This window comes from Scylla paramamosain, chromosome 5, assembly GCF_035594125.1.
Source record: "Scylla paramamosain isolate STU-SP2022 chromosome 5, ASM3559412v1, whole genome shotgun sequence".
Classification (NCBI taxonomy): domain Eukaryota; kingdom Metazoa; phylum Arthropoda; class Malacostraca; order Decapoda; family Portunidae; genus Scylla; species Scylla paramamosain.
The window spans coordinates 26,575,056-26,593,356 of record NC_087155.1 but is presented as its reverse complement, the minus strand read 5'-3'; the positions used below and the strand labels follow the sequence as shown (position 1 = coordinate 26,593,356).

Below are 18,301 nucleotides of genomic sequence, written 5' to 3'. Positions count from 1 at the left end.
TGCTCACTCAGCTGCTTGCGGAACCCACATGGACTCGAGACAAGGATGGCTTGTGTTCCTCTGAGTGTGTCCCGGATCACCCTCCCTGCCTCCCTCCTGCACCTTCGTAATGGCCAGCCTCATGATACCCTCACCACAAAACCACCACCACCACCACCACCACGGCGATAGTACTACTAGCATACAGCCAGCAGCGGCCGCCTCTCGGTGTTTGCGTGTTTCTAGGCATACCGGTATATCTCAGGGATAATACATCCGGTTCCGTAACATTTAAGTCTAGTGTGTAGAGTACTTTGGAGGAAAGGGTGGTGGTGGTGGTGGTGGTTTAGTAATTGGGGCATGAAACGTCACCATCTCAAGTGTATGAGAGAGAGAGAGAGAGAGCGAGAGAGAGAGAGAGAGAGAGAGAGAGAGAGAGAGAGAGAGAGAGAGAGAGAGAGAGAGAGAGAGAGAGAGAGAGAGAGAGAGAATAAGTTAGTTGTTGTAAACATAAGATAGAGTACTACAGAACAAGGACCAGCGTCACGCTCCCGTAGTGCACCGAGAGAACTGTTTTGGTGGGACACGAGGCATGGATGGGCGGCGAGTGAGGGGCGTGAGGCTCGTGGGGCTCGTGGCAGAGGACGCTGACCTGGGCGAGGCAGACTTGCCTGCTCGCGGCGCCGCTACTGCCGGGGAATGGGATGGGAAGCCTGCCCCGGAAAGCCCTCTCAGCGCCGGGGAGCGTGGGAGCAACAATGAGGAGGAGGAGGAGGAGGAGGAGGAAGAGGAGGAGGTGAGCGACACGGACGCGTACCCGGACACAGATGACGACGTCCTTGATGCCTCGCCGTCACTGCGGCTGGCGGCTTGCGGCAGCACCGACGACCTGCTGGCGCTCTTCTCTAGCCGCGAGGCCCCTGAGGAGCACGAGCACACCGCCACGTCCTTGGAGGAGGTGGACGAGGAGGGGGACATCTGCCCTGCGGAGCTCCCTAACTATTTCGGCCGCATGGGGAGACAGGACGCAATCAGGGGATACGCCCGCCGCCGTGTCTCCCCCAGGGCCAGGCCTGTGACGGTGGACTCCTACGGCACTGTCTCCGCCCTTGACCAGAGGTAGCTCGTGAAGGAGTGGCAGTTGAGGGTTTCTTGGAGTGGGAGAGGGAAAAAGTTAGGAGTGAGGGAGCATATCCTTACATGTAATTTGCATTTGATTTTGCTTCGTTTTATTTCTTGATGGTATTTAAAAAGAATTTTTTGTTTTTATATACGTACTCACGAGTCATCGTTATTCCACAAGTGTTTAGTGATAATCTTCAGTCACTGCCATTTACTCAGGGACAAGTATAATTGCTGTTATGAAAATGGGCATTGTCGTCATCTTCGTCATCATCATCATTAGCAACTTTCAGAACCAGTTTACCAGCTTAAGTCATAACAGAGGTAATCAGATCCTTTAACAAAGAAACAGAGAGAGAGAGAGAGAGAGAGAGAGAGAGAGAGAGAGAGAGAGAGAGAGAGAGAGAGAGAGAGAGAGAGAGAGAAATTTAACTCAAGTGTCCTGTGCCACCCCCTCGACCAAGACCCCAACAGACTGATGCAAAAACAAACACACAAACATGAGAAAGAAAAAAAAAAAAGAAAAAAAAAAACGGACAAGGAAGGGGTGTACTCTCACTTCCTCTCTCCTCTCCTCTCCTCTCACCTACTCGTAAACTTTTCCCCCCCGACTGACTGCTGACAGAGAGGTGACAGCTGCGTCCTGGGGGCACTATAGTACACCTGACCACCTGTCTTCACCTGTGTGCCCTCCCGCTTCTTAATGACAGGTGCACACCCCTTCTTCCCGTCACCTTTCCTTGTTTCCCTCTTTTCCATCCTTTTGTTATCTGTTAATGTTCTTGTGTTTTTTACTCATTTTTCATCCATCTGTTCCTCCTCCTCCTCCTCCTCCTCCTCCTCCTCCTCCTCCTCCTCCTCCTCCTCCTCCTCCTCCTCCTCCTCCTCTTATCCAACAGCTGTGATTCCCCGTTCCCTTTCACCATCGTCCTCTATCCCGTTACCCTTCCTTTTCCGTTCCTCCTCCTCCTCCTCCTCCTCCTCCTCCTCCTCCTCCTCCTCCTCCGGTATGCGGGTGATCATAGCTCACCTCAGGGAAATTGACCACCCTGCCGTGCATAGTCTCAGGCCACCCTTGGACAAGGTGTTAACCTGGTAAGTCCCCCGGGCCAGGGTTACGGTGAAGCCACTGGGCAGCAGCAGTGGTGGATTGGACTGCAGGCAGATGATCCCTTGACGGGACAATGGCTGGAGTTCCAAGGTCCTAGTTAGCTGGACCATGCCTTAGCTTTAGTTAGCTGGGGGCTGCGGTTTAGAGAAGTGTGGCGGTCTCTACACTAATTTAGCCTCCCTGGGAACCAGTTGTTGATGTGAGTCACCCGCCTCTCCCTTGCTAATGGCGGTCCTTTCATCTCTATCCTTCATAATGACTGGTTCTCATTATTTTTCCATCCTTCTCTCATACTATACAAGGAATATTTCAGTTTCTTGGTCTCTCTGGAAGTGCGTCTGATAGTCTCTAGAGTCGGTGGAGAACACCTGGCGACAGGTGCCACCGGCCAGGCCTCGCAAGGGTCGCAGAGGTGTGTCAGACGTGGCTGAAGGTGGGGTTGGGTGCTGGTTCCGTTCCCCCATCTTGCCCACTTTGCCTAGAGTGACTACGCCGGCCCCACTCTATGGGACAGAACTGTGAGGACAATAGCTGCAAGCGCCGGGTTGTGAAAGTCTCACTCGTGTCCGAGACTCTAGGCAAGCGATTGGTCTTTATGGTATTTTCAAGACCCTGTGGGAGCTAACTCCCAGTGTTGGAGGCATCCAACACAGCAGTATCTGATTTCCATGCATAAACTTTTCATTTGCTCAATTTATGGTCACATCTTATCTGAAATTTCGAAAGTGCTCTGATTAATCAGTCATGCCTTCTCTTCTCAGACAATGCGAAGCCTGTCGTGGCAGGTTTGCCCCTCAGTATTTTAGAAATTCTTCTGCCTGCAGGTTGTGTCACCTCAATAGCAAGGTAGAGAGACTCAACGAGAAATACGAGGAGAAGTGCAAGCAGTATGAGGACGTCGTGCAACAGCTAGAAGCACTAAAAGAGTTCGTTGTCTCTAATACAGGTTGCACCTCCACAGATGTTGTTCCTGCCATCCCTGACAGACCTGCCTCCTCCACTCTAGGGGCTCCTGCCCGCCCACATGCTGAGCTTGCAGAGTCACCATTCATATTAGTCAAAAATCGTGCCACCACCACTAATGTTAAAAACTTTTTGCCCATCTCAACACACAACAGGTACCAGATCCTAGCTGAAGAGGAGGAAGATGCACAAGAGACGAGACTGGTCGGAGACTCAATAGTCAGAGGTCAGCTCTCTGAGTTCTGTGGCAGGGCTCGTAGGACACGTAAGCGTCTGTGCATGCCTGGTGGACGCTTAGACGACATCACGGCAGCATGTGACGAGGCAGCCTGCGGATCTAACAATAACACCCTCTTTATTATTCACGCAGGTACAAATGATGTTGAAAACACTAGGTCTGAAGAGCTCATGGAAAAGTTCAAGAAGATGATACAGCGCTTCAAAACTAAATCCAATAACATTATTGTTTCAGGTATCCTCCCCCGCATCAGGGCACCGGCTGTCTTCTACAACAGAGCCTTCAGCACTAACAGCCGTCTCCGTTCTCTTTGCACAGAGGAAGGTGTAGACTTTGTTAATCTATGGGACAACTTTTATAATAAACCTTCTCTATTTCAGCCGGATGGTTTACACCTAAATGGAATTGGAGCAGCACGACTTGGTAGACTCCTTAGTTACAAAGTTTCTATTTTCAGACCAAAAAACGACCAGCAAGATCGTGTAGCCCCAGGCTCTTAGTAGCCTCCTCGCGCAACCCAACCTCCATGTGCAACACTATAAAAGCTTGCCTAATCAACGCTCGCAGCCTTAGAAATAAATTTTCAGATTTAGAAACCCTGGCAGCTGTAGAAAACTACCACATTATTGGTATTACTGAATCTTGGCTGAACTCTGCAAACAGAGACTTTCTTGCGGAATACAACTTGCCAGGTTATGAAATGTTCAGCAGTGAAAGAAAAGACAGGATAGGTGGCGGTGTATTGCTGTATGTAAAAGCCAGTCTTCAGCCAACCATACTAAAAACCGAAAAGATTAACAATATAGATTCAGTCTTCTTGCATTTAAGAGTACGTTCTAAGAAAACTGCTATAGGTCTTATTTATAGGCCTCCGGTTCACAATGTTTCCTCCGATAAGAATTTACAAGATCAAATCACTGAAATAAGTAACACTTTTGATACAGTCATCTGTGGAGACTTCAATCTACCTGTTAACTCATGGGGAAATCCACTTAACTCTCACTCTGGTCACGACTTGTATAATAATTTATTAGAATGTTCCCTAAAGCAACACGTTCAAGGACCCACACGAGGTGACAACATATTAGATCTTGTTCTTTCAACAAACGATGACTTCATATCTAACGTTAATATTGGTCCTGAATTTAGTACAAGTGATCACAAGATTGTCTCCTTTAACATCAACCTTCAAGCATATAAGGATGTCATGGATCGGTGTTTCCTTTACGTTACCCCTGCCGATCACATGCGACTCCTGGTTGAGTCTCCAGGTAGACTAGGGTGGGACACTCAAAAGAAAGCACAGTCGTAAATATTTGACTTATATTTACACAGTAATTACAACAAAGGCCTGGCTAGCTATGGCTACACTCAGTGGCGCGTGGGCCGCACACAAAGAAATACCTATTCCTTCGGAAGTGAGGCCAATGCGCGGTCCTTTTGCGTTGTGAGAGCACAGCCTGACGTTAAATTACTGGGTCACGGAGGTAATTAGTCGGCACTATGCACTGTATCACTTATGCCGGGCAAGGAGCGACGACCACGTGGTCGCTGGGTGACTGGAAATGAAATCTTGTTAACAGGCCTTACCACAAATAACTCACCCCAGGCGTTCCACTGGTGTACTCACTCCTCCAGTCTGCTTCGATGAAAGCCAGCTTCGTTGGTCAGGGCTTCGGCTTACCGCTGCACCACGCTGTCCTTTCTGCAGGCTGGTTCGGGAGGAGTCGAGGAGGGCACGTCCTGGGCGCTGGGTGACCTGGCTGGGAGTGAGGCCGAGCAAGGTCGTGCCCCGCTCACCTCGGCCCGCGCGCATTGATACAGGCTCCGCCCACCTGCCCGCATGGCGGATGGTTCTCTCCTATGACGGGGCGGTAATTTATTGCCCTCTCAAAATCGAGTGTCCCTGTGCTCTCACATTACCCCATACAAACGAGGATTTTTTTTTTTCGGAAAAAAAATTCTAAGCCTTACTAGCTACTAACGGTTGTGTGTGTAGACTAAAAGGGGTCTTCGGGTGGAAGCTCAGGTGGCTCATGAGGGTAAAACCCCGTATTTACGTTAAGAATCTCGCTTAGGGGGAAAACTCCTGAACCAGCTGAACCTTCCCGTTCCTTTTGCAAGACGAAATATCGTCAGACTTAAACCGCCCTCCCATTGTTATGTATGTCTGTGTATAACATAACGGAGTGTAGGTGTTCGAGCGTACGTAATATATGTGTAAGAGATACGCAGACGCTACACGAACACGGAGCGGTGTCTTCGGATTCATCTTGGGGAAGACGCAGCGTGGTGTCACCCCTCTCTGGGAGACACGAGCGTGTTCTGAACGGCCTTCAGGTCAGGATTGCCCTCAGAGCCCCTCTGCCAACAAAGAGAAAGTTTAGTGTCTTCATAGTACCATATACATCCCATATTCAAACACAGAACACAAGTGACAACTCATCCTGTAGTTTGGGGTGTAGTAGTGTGGGTGGTTACTCGTCTCGCTGGGCCACCACATAACCTGGTCCACACTCTTCCTCTCCAGGCACCCAAGGCGTCCTCCCTAAGGATGCTGCTGCTAGGGGCGAAACTGGGGTGATTATGTGCAGGTACCCCACAAAGTAGGGACACCTGGTGCTGGAATGGGTAGGCATTATGCATGACATGTAAACATAGGCACACTCCTTCAGACCGATCTAGAATATAACTTAGTTACCTAACCAGACGCATGGCAAGATCATCTCTTTACTGAGGTGAAGAGGTACTACTCGCTCGTCTCAGACGATGCGCTAGTCCCTTCTAAAAGGCGAGACAGCACGTCGGCCCCGACATTGTCTCGGCCACGGATGTACTGAACTCGCATCTGAAATTGTTGCAAATACAGAGCCCATCTCATTATTCGGGAGTTTGCATTCTTAGAGGTACGCAGTGACTCCAGGGGCATGTGGTCTGTCTGCAATACAAACTCATCCCCGTATAAGTAGAAGTAGAATTTCTTTATCCCATCTACTACGGCGAGTAGTTCACGTTCTACCGTGCTGTAGTTCTTCTCTGCCGGTTTGAGCTTCCTGCTGTGATAGGCCACGGGGAAGATGTCGCCGTCCTTCTCCTGCAGTAACACAGCACCCAAACCTTCACAGGAAGCATCGGTCCTAAGCACAAAGGGCTTTGTAGGGTCAGGCAACTGGAGGATAGGGTCCTTGCACAGCAAGGACTTCAGTGCCTTGAATGATCTGTCCTCGTGGGGACCCCACTCAACCTTATTTGGTGCTCTTTTCTTAACAAGCTCATAGAGCGGCAGCGCCACCGCGGCAAAGTTGGGGACAAACCTGCGGTAATACCCTGCTAACCCTAGGAACGATCGGACCTGTCTTTTGGTGTGGGGAACAGGAGCTTCCTTTATTTTCTGAACCTTGTCCTCCAAGCAGAGGCACTGTCCTTGACTCACCTTGTGGCCTAGGAATTCGACATCTGCCTTGGCCAACTCACACTTGCTCGGCTTAACCGTCATGTTGGCGTCTCTGAGTTTATCAAGGACCATACGTAACAGTCTTACGTGGTCCTCCAAATCCGTAGAATGAATCAGTACGTCATCTACGAAAACCTCGACCCCATTCAGGTCACCTAGTACCTGTCTTATTCGGCGGTTGAAGACCGCGGGAGAATTGGCAAGGCCGAAAGGAAGGACCCGATATTGATAGAGGCCGCTGGGGGTGGCAAAAGCCGTTATTTTCCTTGACTCGGGGTCAAGCGGGATCTGAAAGAATCCTTTCGTGAGGTCCAGTTTGCTAAACACCCTCGAGTGTGACAGCCGGCTAAATATCTCCTGTTGGTCGAACATGGGCTCTGCGTCTATTTGTGTTACTGCGTTAATCCTTCGGAAGTCACCGCAGATCCTAACACTACCGCCTTTCTTGCGTACGACGACCATAGGACTACAGTACGGAGAATCGGATCTCTCGATAATGCCTAAGTCCTCCATTTCTTGTATTTCCTCAGCCACAGCGTCCCTAAGCTGCAGAGGGACCTGATAGGGTTTCACCTTCACTGGCTTTCGGTTCGTTAGGGTGATCTTGTGTGGCGACACCCGGGCCACGCGAGGCTTGTCAGAAAAGACCTCCGCGTATTCACCTAGAAGATCCTTTATTATCGATACTTCCTCAGGTGTTAGCCTTTCAGATAATGTGACGTCATCTACGGTCTCCGTCTGACGCTTTTGTACAGTGAGAGGACCATCTCCTACGTCCTCTGCATCGTGAATCACAGCTGCACTACATTTGATCTCACCTTCCTCCTTCGCAGCTGTTGAGAGGGAAAAAATATCACGCACGGCTTTCAAACATGTGGCCCTATCCTCAGCATATGCTGGTTCCTGAGCGCCAGCGCTACCAGAGATGGTAGGCGCATGATACTCCTTAAGCATGTTAATGTGAAGACGTTTCCGTTTCCCATCAATCAATACTACATAATTTAAGTCGGAGACGCGCTCTAGGACCTCATAAGGCCCCTTCCACTGCGCCAGCAACTTATTATGAGCAGTGGGTAGGAGTACTAAGCACTCCTGGCCAGGCTGCAGTGTGCGTAGTCGCGCATTGCGATCATAATGGGCCTTTTGTACCTCCTGGGCCTTCAGGAGTTCTTCCTTGGCCATACGACAGGTTTCCCTAAGTCTGCCAGCCAGGTTTATAACATACTCGTATGTCGTACGTACCTCCGGACTTGGCACGTCCTCGTCCCATAGCTCTCTCAGCACTTGGAGTGGACCGCGCACTGCTCTTCCATAGAGTAGCTCGAAAGGCGAGAACTTCAGAGTACTCTGCGGTGCTTCCCTGTATGCGAACAGGAGAGGAGCCACAAATCTCGGCCATTCCTTGGGTTGCTCGGCGGCCAGCCGCTTGAGCATTTTTTTCAGTGTGCCGTTGAACCTCTCACACAGACCGTTACCCATGGGATGCCAGGGTGTCGTGTTAAGGCCCTTCACAGAAAGAATCCTAAACGTCTCGTCCATCATGGCAGACGTAAACTGAGTGCCTCGGTCACTCAGCACCTCCTTGGGAATGCCCACACGGCAGAATATCCCTACCAGCGCTTCAGCCACTGTGGTGGCCTCTATATTTTTCAGAGGTACTGCTTCAGGCCAACGGGTGCTGAAGTCCACACACGTGAGTAGATATTTTGATCCGTCAGTCGCGCGTGGCGTGATCGGCCCAACAATATCTACGGCTACCCTCTCAAATGGTTCGGATATAAGGGGCATGGGTCTTAGCGGCGCAGGTTTCACACGGCCCTTGTCTACAGTTTTTTGACACACGTCACAGGATCTCACGAATCTCGCGATATCGGCCATCACGCCAGGCCAGAAAAATGTGTGACTAATGCGGTCTTGTGTTTTCTGTCGCCCCATGTGACCACCCAAGGCCGCGCTGTGCCCCATCTCCATCACCGCGTGGCGGTACTGTGCAGGCACCACGAATTGCGACCGAGTCTCACCGAGGTCGGAGATGACTTCTCTATACAACTTTCCTCTGTGTTGGCAGAAGCGAGTCGTTCCGTATTTATTTACCCTCGATACCCCTTCAGCGGCTTGCTTCCGAATGTTTGCAAGGGAGGGATCGGTCTTTTGTGCGGCAGTGACGTTAGCGCTATTGAGCAGCTCGTCAGGTGATGTGAGCTTGAGAGGGACCACGGGCCGTGTCTCTCGTGCCTGGGCTCGCGTCAGGGCGGCACCTACTTGATCTTCGGTTTGGGTCGCGGCGTCCGTGTTCCGAACGTCCCTCACACCTTCAACGTTACCGATTATCAATTCATAGATAGGCTGTTTCATCACAGCGGCCTGGATTCTGCCAGTGAGGAATGGCGTCTCGACGTCGACTACAGCTATCGGGTAAGTAGCCATAGAGCCGTTAATCATGACGACTCTCACGTGTTCTCCTGTGAACTGAGCAGGGGTAACCAGGGCTTCTTTCACTACACAGCCGGTAGAACCATTGTCCCTCATTACCCTTACCAACCTGCCCCCTACTCTACCGTTTTTCACTATCAATCCCCGCGGTGAACCTCCAAGTACTGAAGAGGTGGCCGCTAGTCAAAATGGGTGGTTCTGGACAGCTGTAATTGGGGTAGTGTCTGCCGCTGGTACAATATCGTCCGGCGCATCGAGTAGCGCGGCAGCATATTTGCCTGTGTGTGAGGCAGCTCTCATAGGTGGTGTGGGACGCCATGAGCCAGTATTCCACCCACGTGGTGGTTGAAACTTACTACCCTCCCTGGGGTGTCCTTGTGGCTTATTCTGCCGGAAGGGAGACGGTGTCTGCTCCTTCCTTACTGGCTCCGGATCGTTGGGTTGCGCCTTGTTGCCGCTCCCCGCAGAACGAACTCGGGGAACATTTTTACGCCCATGTGCGGAAAAATGGAGGTCCAGGTTTTCCGCCATTTTGTTTGCCTGTACGTTCCCCGTGGCCTTAGTGGTGGCCACAAACTCAGGCGGGCACATTTCCTCAAACCTATCGCGTATGACTAACTCCCGTAGCGCTTCATACGTGAGGTAAATCCCTTCCTTTTGCACTCGCTCGTCAAAGAGACGAGAAATTCTGGCGTGAGCCTGAACGGCGGTTTCGTTATCACTGATAGCGGCACTGCGAAATGCCTGCTTGGCTGCCTCCGCCGTTCTGCCAAACGCCTTCAAAAGAGCGCATTTCATGTGCTCGTACGAGTTATCTTCAGGCCCTAGCCCATGTACGATGGACAAGGCTTTGCCTGTAAACAGGCTGTAAAATTCGATGGCCTTCTCTTCAGACTCCATCTGATACAACTTGGCCAGCCTCTCGAAACGGGAAATGAAAGCATCAATGTCTTCCCCTTCACGGTAAGCATTTAGTTTCACCCTATGTAAGGCACGAAGAGTGTTTCCCTCAGAACTTCGAGATCGAGTCTCTTCTGCCTCCACACGGCGAAGCTCCATTTCAGCCATCGCCTTCTCGTGTTCCCGTTCCTCGCCACGAATCATTTCCTGCCTCACACGTTCCTGCCTTTCCTCCTCCCGCTGGCGGTCCTCTCTCTCACGTTCCTCGGCACGTAAGCGGTCCTCTCTCTCCTCAGCTAGCCGCTTCTGTATATACTCACTAACCTTCGTCGCTGCTGTTATGTTCAGCGCCGCGATTTCAGGCCTAAATCTCGCAAAGGGATCGAAAGATTCACTGTGACCCTCGGACGCCATTGTCTGCAGCAAAAGATATCAGCAAGGTACTCGGCACCAAAGAATTACTCTACCGTGACTGCGCTTAGTATGAGGTCCCTGTTCGGGCGCCAATTGTCATGGATCGGTGTTTCCTTTACGTTACCCCTGCCGATCACATGCGACTCCTGGTTGAGTCTCCAGGTAGACTAGGGTGGGACACTCAAAAGAAAGCACAGTCGTAAATATTTGACTTATATTTACACAGTAATTACAACAAAGGCCTGGCTAGCTATGGCTACACTCAGTGGCGCGTGGGCCGCACACAAAGAAATACCTATTCCTTCGGAAGTGAGGCCAATGCGCGGTCCTTTTGCGTTGTGAGAGCACAGCCTGACGTTAAATTACTGGGTCACGGAGGTAATTAGTCGGCACTATGCACTGTATCACTTATGCCGGGCAAGGAGCGACGACCACGTGGTCGCTGGGTGACTGGAAATGAAATCTTGTTAACAGGCCTTACCACAAATAACTCACCCCAGGCGTTCCACTGGTGTACTCACTCCTCCAGTCTGCTTCGATGAAAGCCAGCTTCGTTGGTCAGGGCTTCGGCTTACCGCTGCACCACGCTGTCCTTTCTGCAGGCTGGTTCGGGAGGAGTCGAGGAGGGCACGTCCTGGGCGCTGGGTGACCTGGCTGGGAGTGAGGCCGAGCAAGGTCGTGCCCCGCTCACCTCGGCCCGCGCGCATTGATACAGGCTCCGCCCACCTGCCCGCATGGCGGATGGTTCTCTCCTATGACGGGGCGGTAATTTATTGCCCTCTCAAAATCGAGTGTCCCTGTGCTCTCACAAAGGACATTGTTAGCAACGAAAAAGTTTTCATATATAAAAAAGGAGACTACGACAGACTCAGGTCAATTCTTTCTGTCGCAGATTGGAACGCTGAACTTGGCGAAAGTAACATTGAGGAATCATGGGCGAAATTTAAGTACATTTTAGAAGATGCTGTGAAGACATGTATCCCTATGCGTAAAAGACGTCCATGCAAGAGAAATAAACCTAAATGGTGGACAAACAAGATTGAGTCACAACTACTGCAGAAAAATCGTGCCTACCGTAAATATTTGTCCTCTCAGAATGAGGCTGATAAACTAGAATACGACAGACTCCGACGCGAATCAAAAAAGCTCATTAGACAGAGTAAGAAAAATCTAGAAATGTATATTGCAAGCATTGCTAAATCCAATCCCAAAGAATTTTACAGTTACGTTCGAAATAAAAAAGTCATTACATCTCACATTAATCACATTACACTAGATAACGGTAATTTTGTCACCGGAGAAACTCAGATCGCGGACACACTGAATGATTATTTTGCTTCAATTTTTACAGAGGAAAATACTCATACAATCCCCGAACCACTCCTTATGCTCCACAACATAACCCCCTTAAGTGTCTGCGTTTTTCATGAAAACGAGATAATCAAAGTAATTGATAAGATGAAAACTGACAAAGCCCCCGGCCCAGATGGTATTGCACCACGTGTCTTGAAAGAAACTAAATTCCAAATTTGTAAGCCCCTTTCGTTGCTTTTCACCAAATCATTTAACTGCGGTAAGGTTCCCGAGGATTGGAAGTTAGCTAACGTTACCCCTATAGAAAAGAAAGGCGATAATTCACTTCCAAGTAACTACAGACCTATCAGCCTTACATCTGTAGTATGTAAACTAATGGAAACAGTAATTCGCAATAATTTAGTGAACTTTCTAGAGGAAAATGATTTAATCAATGACTCGCAGCATGGCTTCCGAAACAGACGTTCTTGTCTAACTAATCTGCTTGATTTCTTTTATGATGTTTTCACCATGTACGACGAAACAAAGGCAGTAGATATAGTGTATCTAGATTTTCAAAAAGCTTTTGACAAAGTTCCCCATAAGCGGCTACTAGCTAAATTGAAGTCACATGGTATAAATGGAAAACTTCTCAATTGGCTTGAAGACTGGCTGTCTGAGAGAAAACAGCGCGTTGTTTTAAATGGTAAATTTTCAAACTGGCGAGAAGTTCTAAGTGGTGTACCACAGGGATCAGTGCTCGGCCCTGTTCTTTTCCTTATTTACGTTAATGATATCGATGAGGGTCTCACCTGCAAAGTATCTAAGTTCGCTGATGATACAAAAATAATGAATAAAGTAGTCACGTCTGAGGATAAAAGAAAATTACAATCTGATCTTGACCACTTAGCCACTTGGTCAGACAAGTGGCAGATGAGCTTCAATGTAGATAAATGTAAAGTGTTGCACATTGGTAATAACAACGATCACACTGATTACTTAATGAACGGTACCGAGCTTCTTAAGGTTAAGGAGGAAAAGGACTTGGGTGTTATAATTACCTCAGACCTCAAGTCAAGTAAACACTGCTCGGAAGTAGTTAAAACAGCAAATAAATTGGTTGGGTTTATTGGTAGGACTTTCGAATTCAAATCAGAAGGGGTAATTCTCACATTGTTTAATACACTTGTCCGACCTCTACTTGAGTATTGCGTCCAGTTCTGGTCACCCCATTACAGGAAAGATATAGACAAGCTGGAGAGAGTCCAAAGAAGAGTTACCAAGTTGATCCCACGACTGCGGAACAAGCCTTATGAGGAGCGCTTGAGGGAACTCAACTTGTTCAGTTTAGAGAAACGGCGAATGCGAGGTGACTTAATTGAATTGTTTAAGATGTGTCGGGGCTTTGATAACGTAAATGTAAACAACTATCTCATCATTGACAGTTCCAACACCACTCGAAATAATGGCTACAAGATTATAGGTAAGCGTTTCAGATCAGACGAGGCTAAGTATTATTTCTTTAATAGAATTGTAAATGTCTGGAACTCTCTCCCAGCACATATTGTCGATAGTAACACAATAGAAACTTTTAAACAAAGGTTGGACAATCACCTCGCAGCAACCCCTCATATAACGTACTTTGCGCCTACATAAAATGTTTTTTTTTAGTTAGTTAGTGTAGTGAATAGTATAATTTCTCTTTCATCCTTTCCTATCACATCTTAGCCTTTCCTCCTCCCTATACTCTCCTGTTTTTCCTTCCTTGATCTCTAGTGTCCTCCATCCTCTAACTCTTAGAATCTGTAGTGGTAGTGGTAGAATAGACACACAGACAGCCTCGTTAGGCCCAGTAGGGCTGTTGCTGTCTGTTCTTTCCTTTGTATTCCTTTGTATTCCTCCTCCTCCTCCTCCTCCTCCTCCTCCTCCTATCCCCCACTTCCCTGCACTTTGTAGTAATAAAGTTCAGGGAGGAAACTGAATAAAGTTGATCCCTGTGTGTGTGTGTGTGTGTGTGTGTGTGTGTGTGTGTGTGTGTGTGTGTGTGTGTTGTGCATCCTCGCCCAGACTTACCTGATCAGTTTCCATTCGAAGAAAAAAAAAAAGGGTAAAAAATAGATCGCCTTTTTAAAGCAAACTCGTCCCTCTACTGCCTCCATCCCCCTGTGTGTGTGTGTGTGTGTGTGTGTGTGTGTGTGTGTGTGTGTGTGTGTGTGTGTGTGTGTGTGTGTGTGTGTGTGTGTGCGCGCTCTCCCACACTCTCCCACACTCTCCCTCACTCTCACTCTCCCTGGTGCCCCTCACCTTCACCTTGAGTGCCTCTTTAATGTATGAAACCTTGATCACCACTCAAGTGCGGGAAGACTCGAGGGCCACTTGAGAATGGGCGGGAGGAGGAGGAGAAGCGGGAGGAGGAAGAGGAGTAGCTTATCATGATAGGAGGCTGTGGTTTTGAAGGAGGGGAAAAAAAAAAAATAGCAGGAAGAGGATTTGGAAGACTGGGGAAAAAGAAAGGAAGGAAGGAGGGAGGGAGGAAGAAAGGGAGGGAGAGGAAGGTATTGGATAAAACTACAGCTTAATACATTGACTTCTATAGAGGAAAGGGAGAGAAAGAAAGAGGAAAATAGGAGTGGAGGAATGAGGGAGGAGAGAAGAATGGGAGCGAAGTATACACCATAATAGGGAAGCAGATGGTGTGTGTGTGTGTGTGTGTGTGTGTGTGTGTGTGTGTGTGTGTGTGTGTGTGTGTGTGACAAATTGCATCATATACGTGTTTATGTCGTAGTTCGTGGACGTGTTGGCTATTTATATTGATGTCATGGTGGTGGTGGTGGCAGTAGTAGTAGTAGTAGTAGTTGTAGTAGTAGTAGTTGTTGTTGTTGTTGTTATTGTAGCAGTAGTAACAATGGTGGCAGTTATGAGTATTATAATAATTCTTCTTTGATAAATGTTTTATATGTTATTGATGGATAGCTTGTGATCCGTTGTTCATGGATGGTTTGTTGAATAAGGTGAATGTGATGGAGGTGGTGGTGGTGGTGGTAGTGGTAGTGATGGGGTTAGAGAAGCGGAATGGTTTGCAGGTGGTGCTGGTGATGGTGGGAATTGTGTGTGGTGCAGGAAAAGGGTTATCTTCTAAGTGGTTTTGATGGTGGTGGTGGTGGTGGTGTATGGTGGCGGCGAAGTGGCTGTGTGTGTGTGTGTGTGTGTGTGTGTGTGTGTGTGTGTGTGTGTGTGTGTGTGTGTGTGTGTGTGTGTGGTCCCGCTAGTGATGACAACATTTCTTTTATCGTTTTATTTATTTATTGTTTATTATTTACGGGGGAAAAACAATACAAGATGAGGCAGAATTAAAACACCACCGAAAGAAAAGTGAATAAGAGGAGCAACGACACCAATAAGAATAACAACAACAGTAATAATAATAATAATAATAATAATAATAATAATAATAATAATAATAATACCTAATCAATAATAATAATAATAATAATAATGGTAATAATAATCTCCCCGGACCTGCCTGGATGCCGTCACAGTTCCCGGCACGCCCGTAACCTGAGGACAAGGGAAGCGGCTTAATTAAGATGAGCTAATTAATATAAGTCAGCAGCCCTTCCCTCCACTCCCCTCCCCCCCATCCCTCGCTGAAGGAGACACTGCAGGAAGGACTGTGTTACCTCCTGAAGGGCCTATTGCTACCTTGGGATGGTGATGATATGTTGTTGTTATTGTTGTTGTTAGTATTACTGCAAGTGTTATTATCATCATCATCATCATCAGTCATCATTATGGTCGCTTCTATTAGTACTATTGATGTGTTACTCTTTGTCCATTACTGAATTCCTCATTTGTTTTATGTATTAAGAAGTGAAAAAAAATACTACACACACACACACCCACACACACACACACACACACACACACACACACACACACACACACACACACACACACACACACACACACACACACACGTCTCCATGCGGTCACCCATCCAAGCACCAACCAGACCCAACGTTGCTTAACCTCGCTTAACGGATGAGAAGCTCTGCATACCAAAACTAAGTAAATACAGCTCTCTCTCTCTCTCTCTCTCTCTCTCTCTCTCTCTCTCTCTCTCTCTCTCTCTCTCTCTCTCTCTCTCTCTCTCTCTCTCTCTCTCTCTCTCTCACATAACACATCTCTTCCCCCCCTTCCCTTCCTCCCCACGCACACTTCACCACTCTCCCACGCGGCTCTGACCTCCACTCACCCACATCCCTTTACCCTGCAGGAAGAAGGCTCGCGGGCGCCACATGCCGAGATGCGAGAGCGTGGAGTCTGACGAAGAGGAGGGAGGCGCCCCATCCCTGCTGCGTTCTCTCTCCTCAGACCACGAGGATGAGCCGGAGACCCGCGAGGAGCCGCTGGACATTGACTCAGGTAAGGGACGATGAGCACACCTGTAGAAAATGAAATGTAGTATATATGGTAACCTAACAGTACTTGGAAACGGATGAAGAGGTGAAGAAAGATAAAATAAGAAGAAAAAAAAAAGGTTGGGTTTGGGTTTCATAGTGGTAGATGAATGGAACAGACTCAGTAATCAAGTTGTTACTGCTGAGTCATTAGGGAGGTTTAAGAGATAAGATTAGATAAATTCATGGGTGGGGATGATAGGTAGAAATAAGTAGGTATGTTTTATGCAAGGACTGCCACGTGTAGGCCTGACGATTTCTTGTAGCTTGCCCTATTTTCATCTGTTCTTGTGTTTTAAAAGAAGAAAAATGAAATAAGAAGAAAATAAGAGAGAAAGATAAACATAAGAAAGGTGCAACATCTCAGTCAGTACGAATGTAAATAGCTGTACTGGGGTACTTATAAACATTGGCTTAATTAAGTAAGGGAAACGCGAATAGGTGTGCGATAAAATGAAGTGCTAAACAGGTGTTGCTGGACATAGCTTCAGGTAAGGGAAGTCCGGAACCCCTATAGAAAATTAGGTACAAATGTAAACAGGTGTGGGGGAAGGAAAGGGAAGAGGAGAAAGAGGAGAAAGAAGGAAGTAAAGTAGACGAAGATATGTTTAGGAATTGAAGTGTACTCGTAAACAAACAGCGAGTGGAGCGAGAGGATTAGAGGAGATAGGAGAGAGAAAATCTGCGTGGAAGTGGAGTTTAGATTGAGAAAAAAATAAAGAAAGAAAGAGGAGGAAAAGAAGGAAAGGGAGAGAGGAGTGTGAAATTTCGTGTTTTTTTTTTTTTTCTGTCAGGCAATTGATACCAGGACACGTGAGAGAGAGAGAGAGAGAGAGAGAGAGAGAGAGAGAGAGAGAGAGAGAGAGAGAGAGAGAGAGAGAGAGATGGTAAGAGGAAAGGTTTGCATCTTAGATAAACATGTTCTTCGTGTGACGTGTGTTGGAGGGCAGGTGAAGAGCGGTTATTTAAAGGCGGTCACAGGTAAACAGTAGAGGTGACGTGAGGCAGCTGTGAGGTGCTGGGAGGGAGCGTGACGGTGGTGGTGGTGGTGGTGGTGGTGGTAGTGGTGGTTCTCGTGTCTCCTGTTGCTTAGTTACTTTTGTTTTGCTTTTATTTGTTTCATTGTTTTTTTTTTTCGGTTTGTCTCTGTTTTCCTCGTTTCGTTTATTTTTTGTTCTCATTTAACTGATCTTCCTTTTGTTTTCTCCTTTATATCGTCCATTTGCTCCTCCTCCTCCTCCTCTTCCTCCTCCTCACTTTTGTTTTGCTTTTATTTGTTTCATTGTTTTTTTCGGTTTGTCTGTTTTCCTCGTTTCGTTTATTTATTTTTTTCATTTACCTGATCTTCCTTTTGTTTTCTCCTTTATATCGTCCATTTGCTCCTCCTCCTCCTCCTCCTGTGCATTATTACCACCCCTCTCTTACCATCTCCTCTTCCTTTTTTTTTATCACTTACAGTTCATGGTATTTTTCCCTTCGTCTCACTTTTTCCCCCATTCTTTCTCCATTCTCTCCCTTCCTTTCTTCTCCATTTCTACTTCTTCCTGAATACCGGAACCCTGTCATTACTTCCCCCCAATCTCCTCTCTCCTTCACTCCTCCCCTTCCTCCCACAGTTATCCCTTCTCCCTCCCTCTCTCGGATGAAGTCAGTAAAATTGGAGGAGGAGGAGGAGGAGGAGGAGGAGGGAAGAAGAAAGGCAGATGATGTTGAGGGACAAATGGATTTCATATGAGAGAGAGAGAGAGAGAGAGAGAGAGAGAGAGAGAGAGAGAGAGAGAGAGAGAGAGAGAGAGAGAGAGAGAGAGAGAGAGAGAAGTTGTGTACGCATTTCCACGAAGACTTTGCTGCTTATTGATCATTTATGTACGCACGCACACACGTACATACATATACGCTCATGTCTAGACGTGTGTGAGAGTGAGTGGGGAGAG

The 18,301-nt window shown here is 47.8% G+C and overlaps 1 protein-coding gene across 4 annotated transcripts in view; it reads left to right on the top strand.

Annotated features, from left to right (window-relative positions):
• LOC135100745 (active breakpoint cluster region-related protein-like) overlaps positions 1 to 18,301 on the top strand; it is a 190,987-nt gene that overhangs the window by 15,895 nt on the left and 156,791 nt on the right. For 3 of the 4 annotated variants that reach the window (XM_064003980.1, XM_064003979.1, XM_064003978.1), the window contains exon 2: positions 16,184 to 16,332. In XM_064003980.1, the coding sequence (XP_063860050.1) occupies positions 16,184 to 16,332 (149 nt within the window). Of the gene's footprint in view, positions 1 to 508; positions 1,099 to 16,183; positions 16,333 to 18,301 lie in introns of all 4 variants that reach the window. The other variant, XM_064003981.1, reaches the window with a different exon arrangement.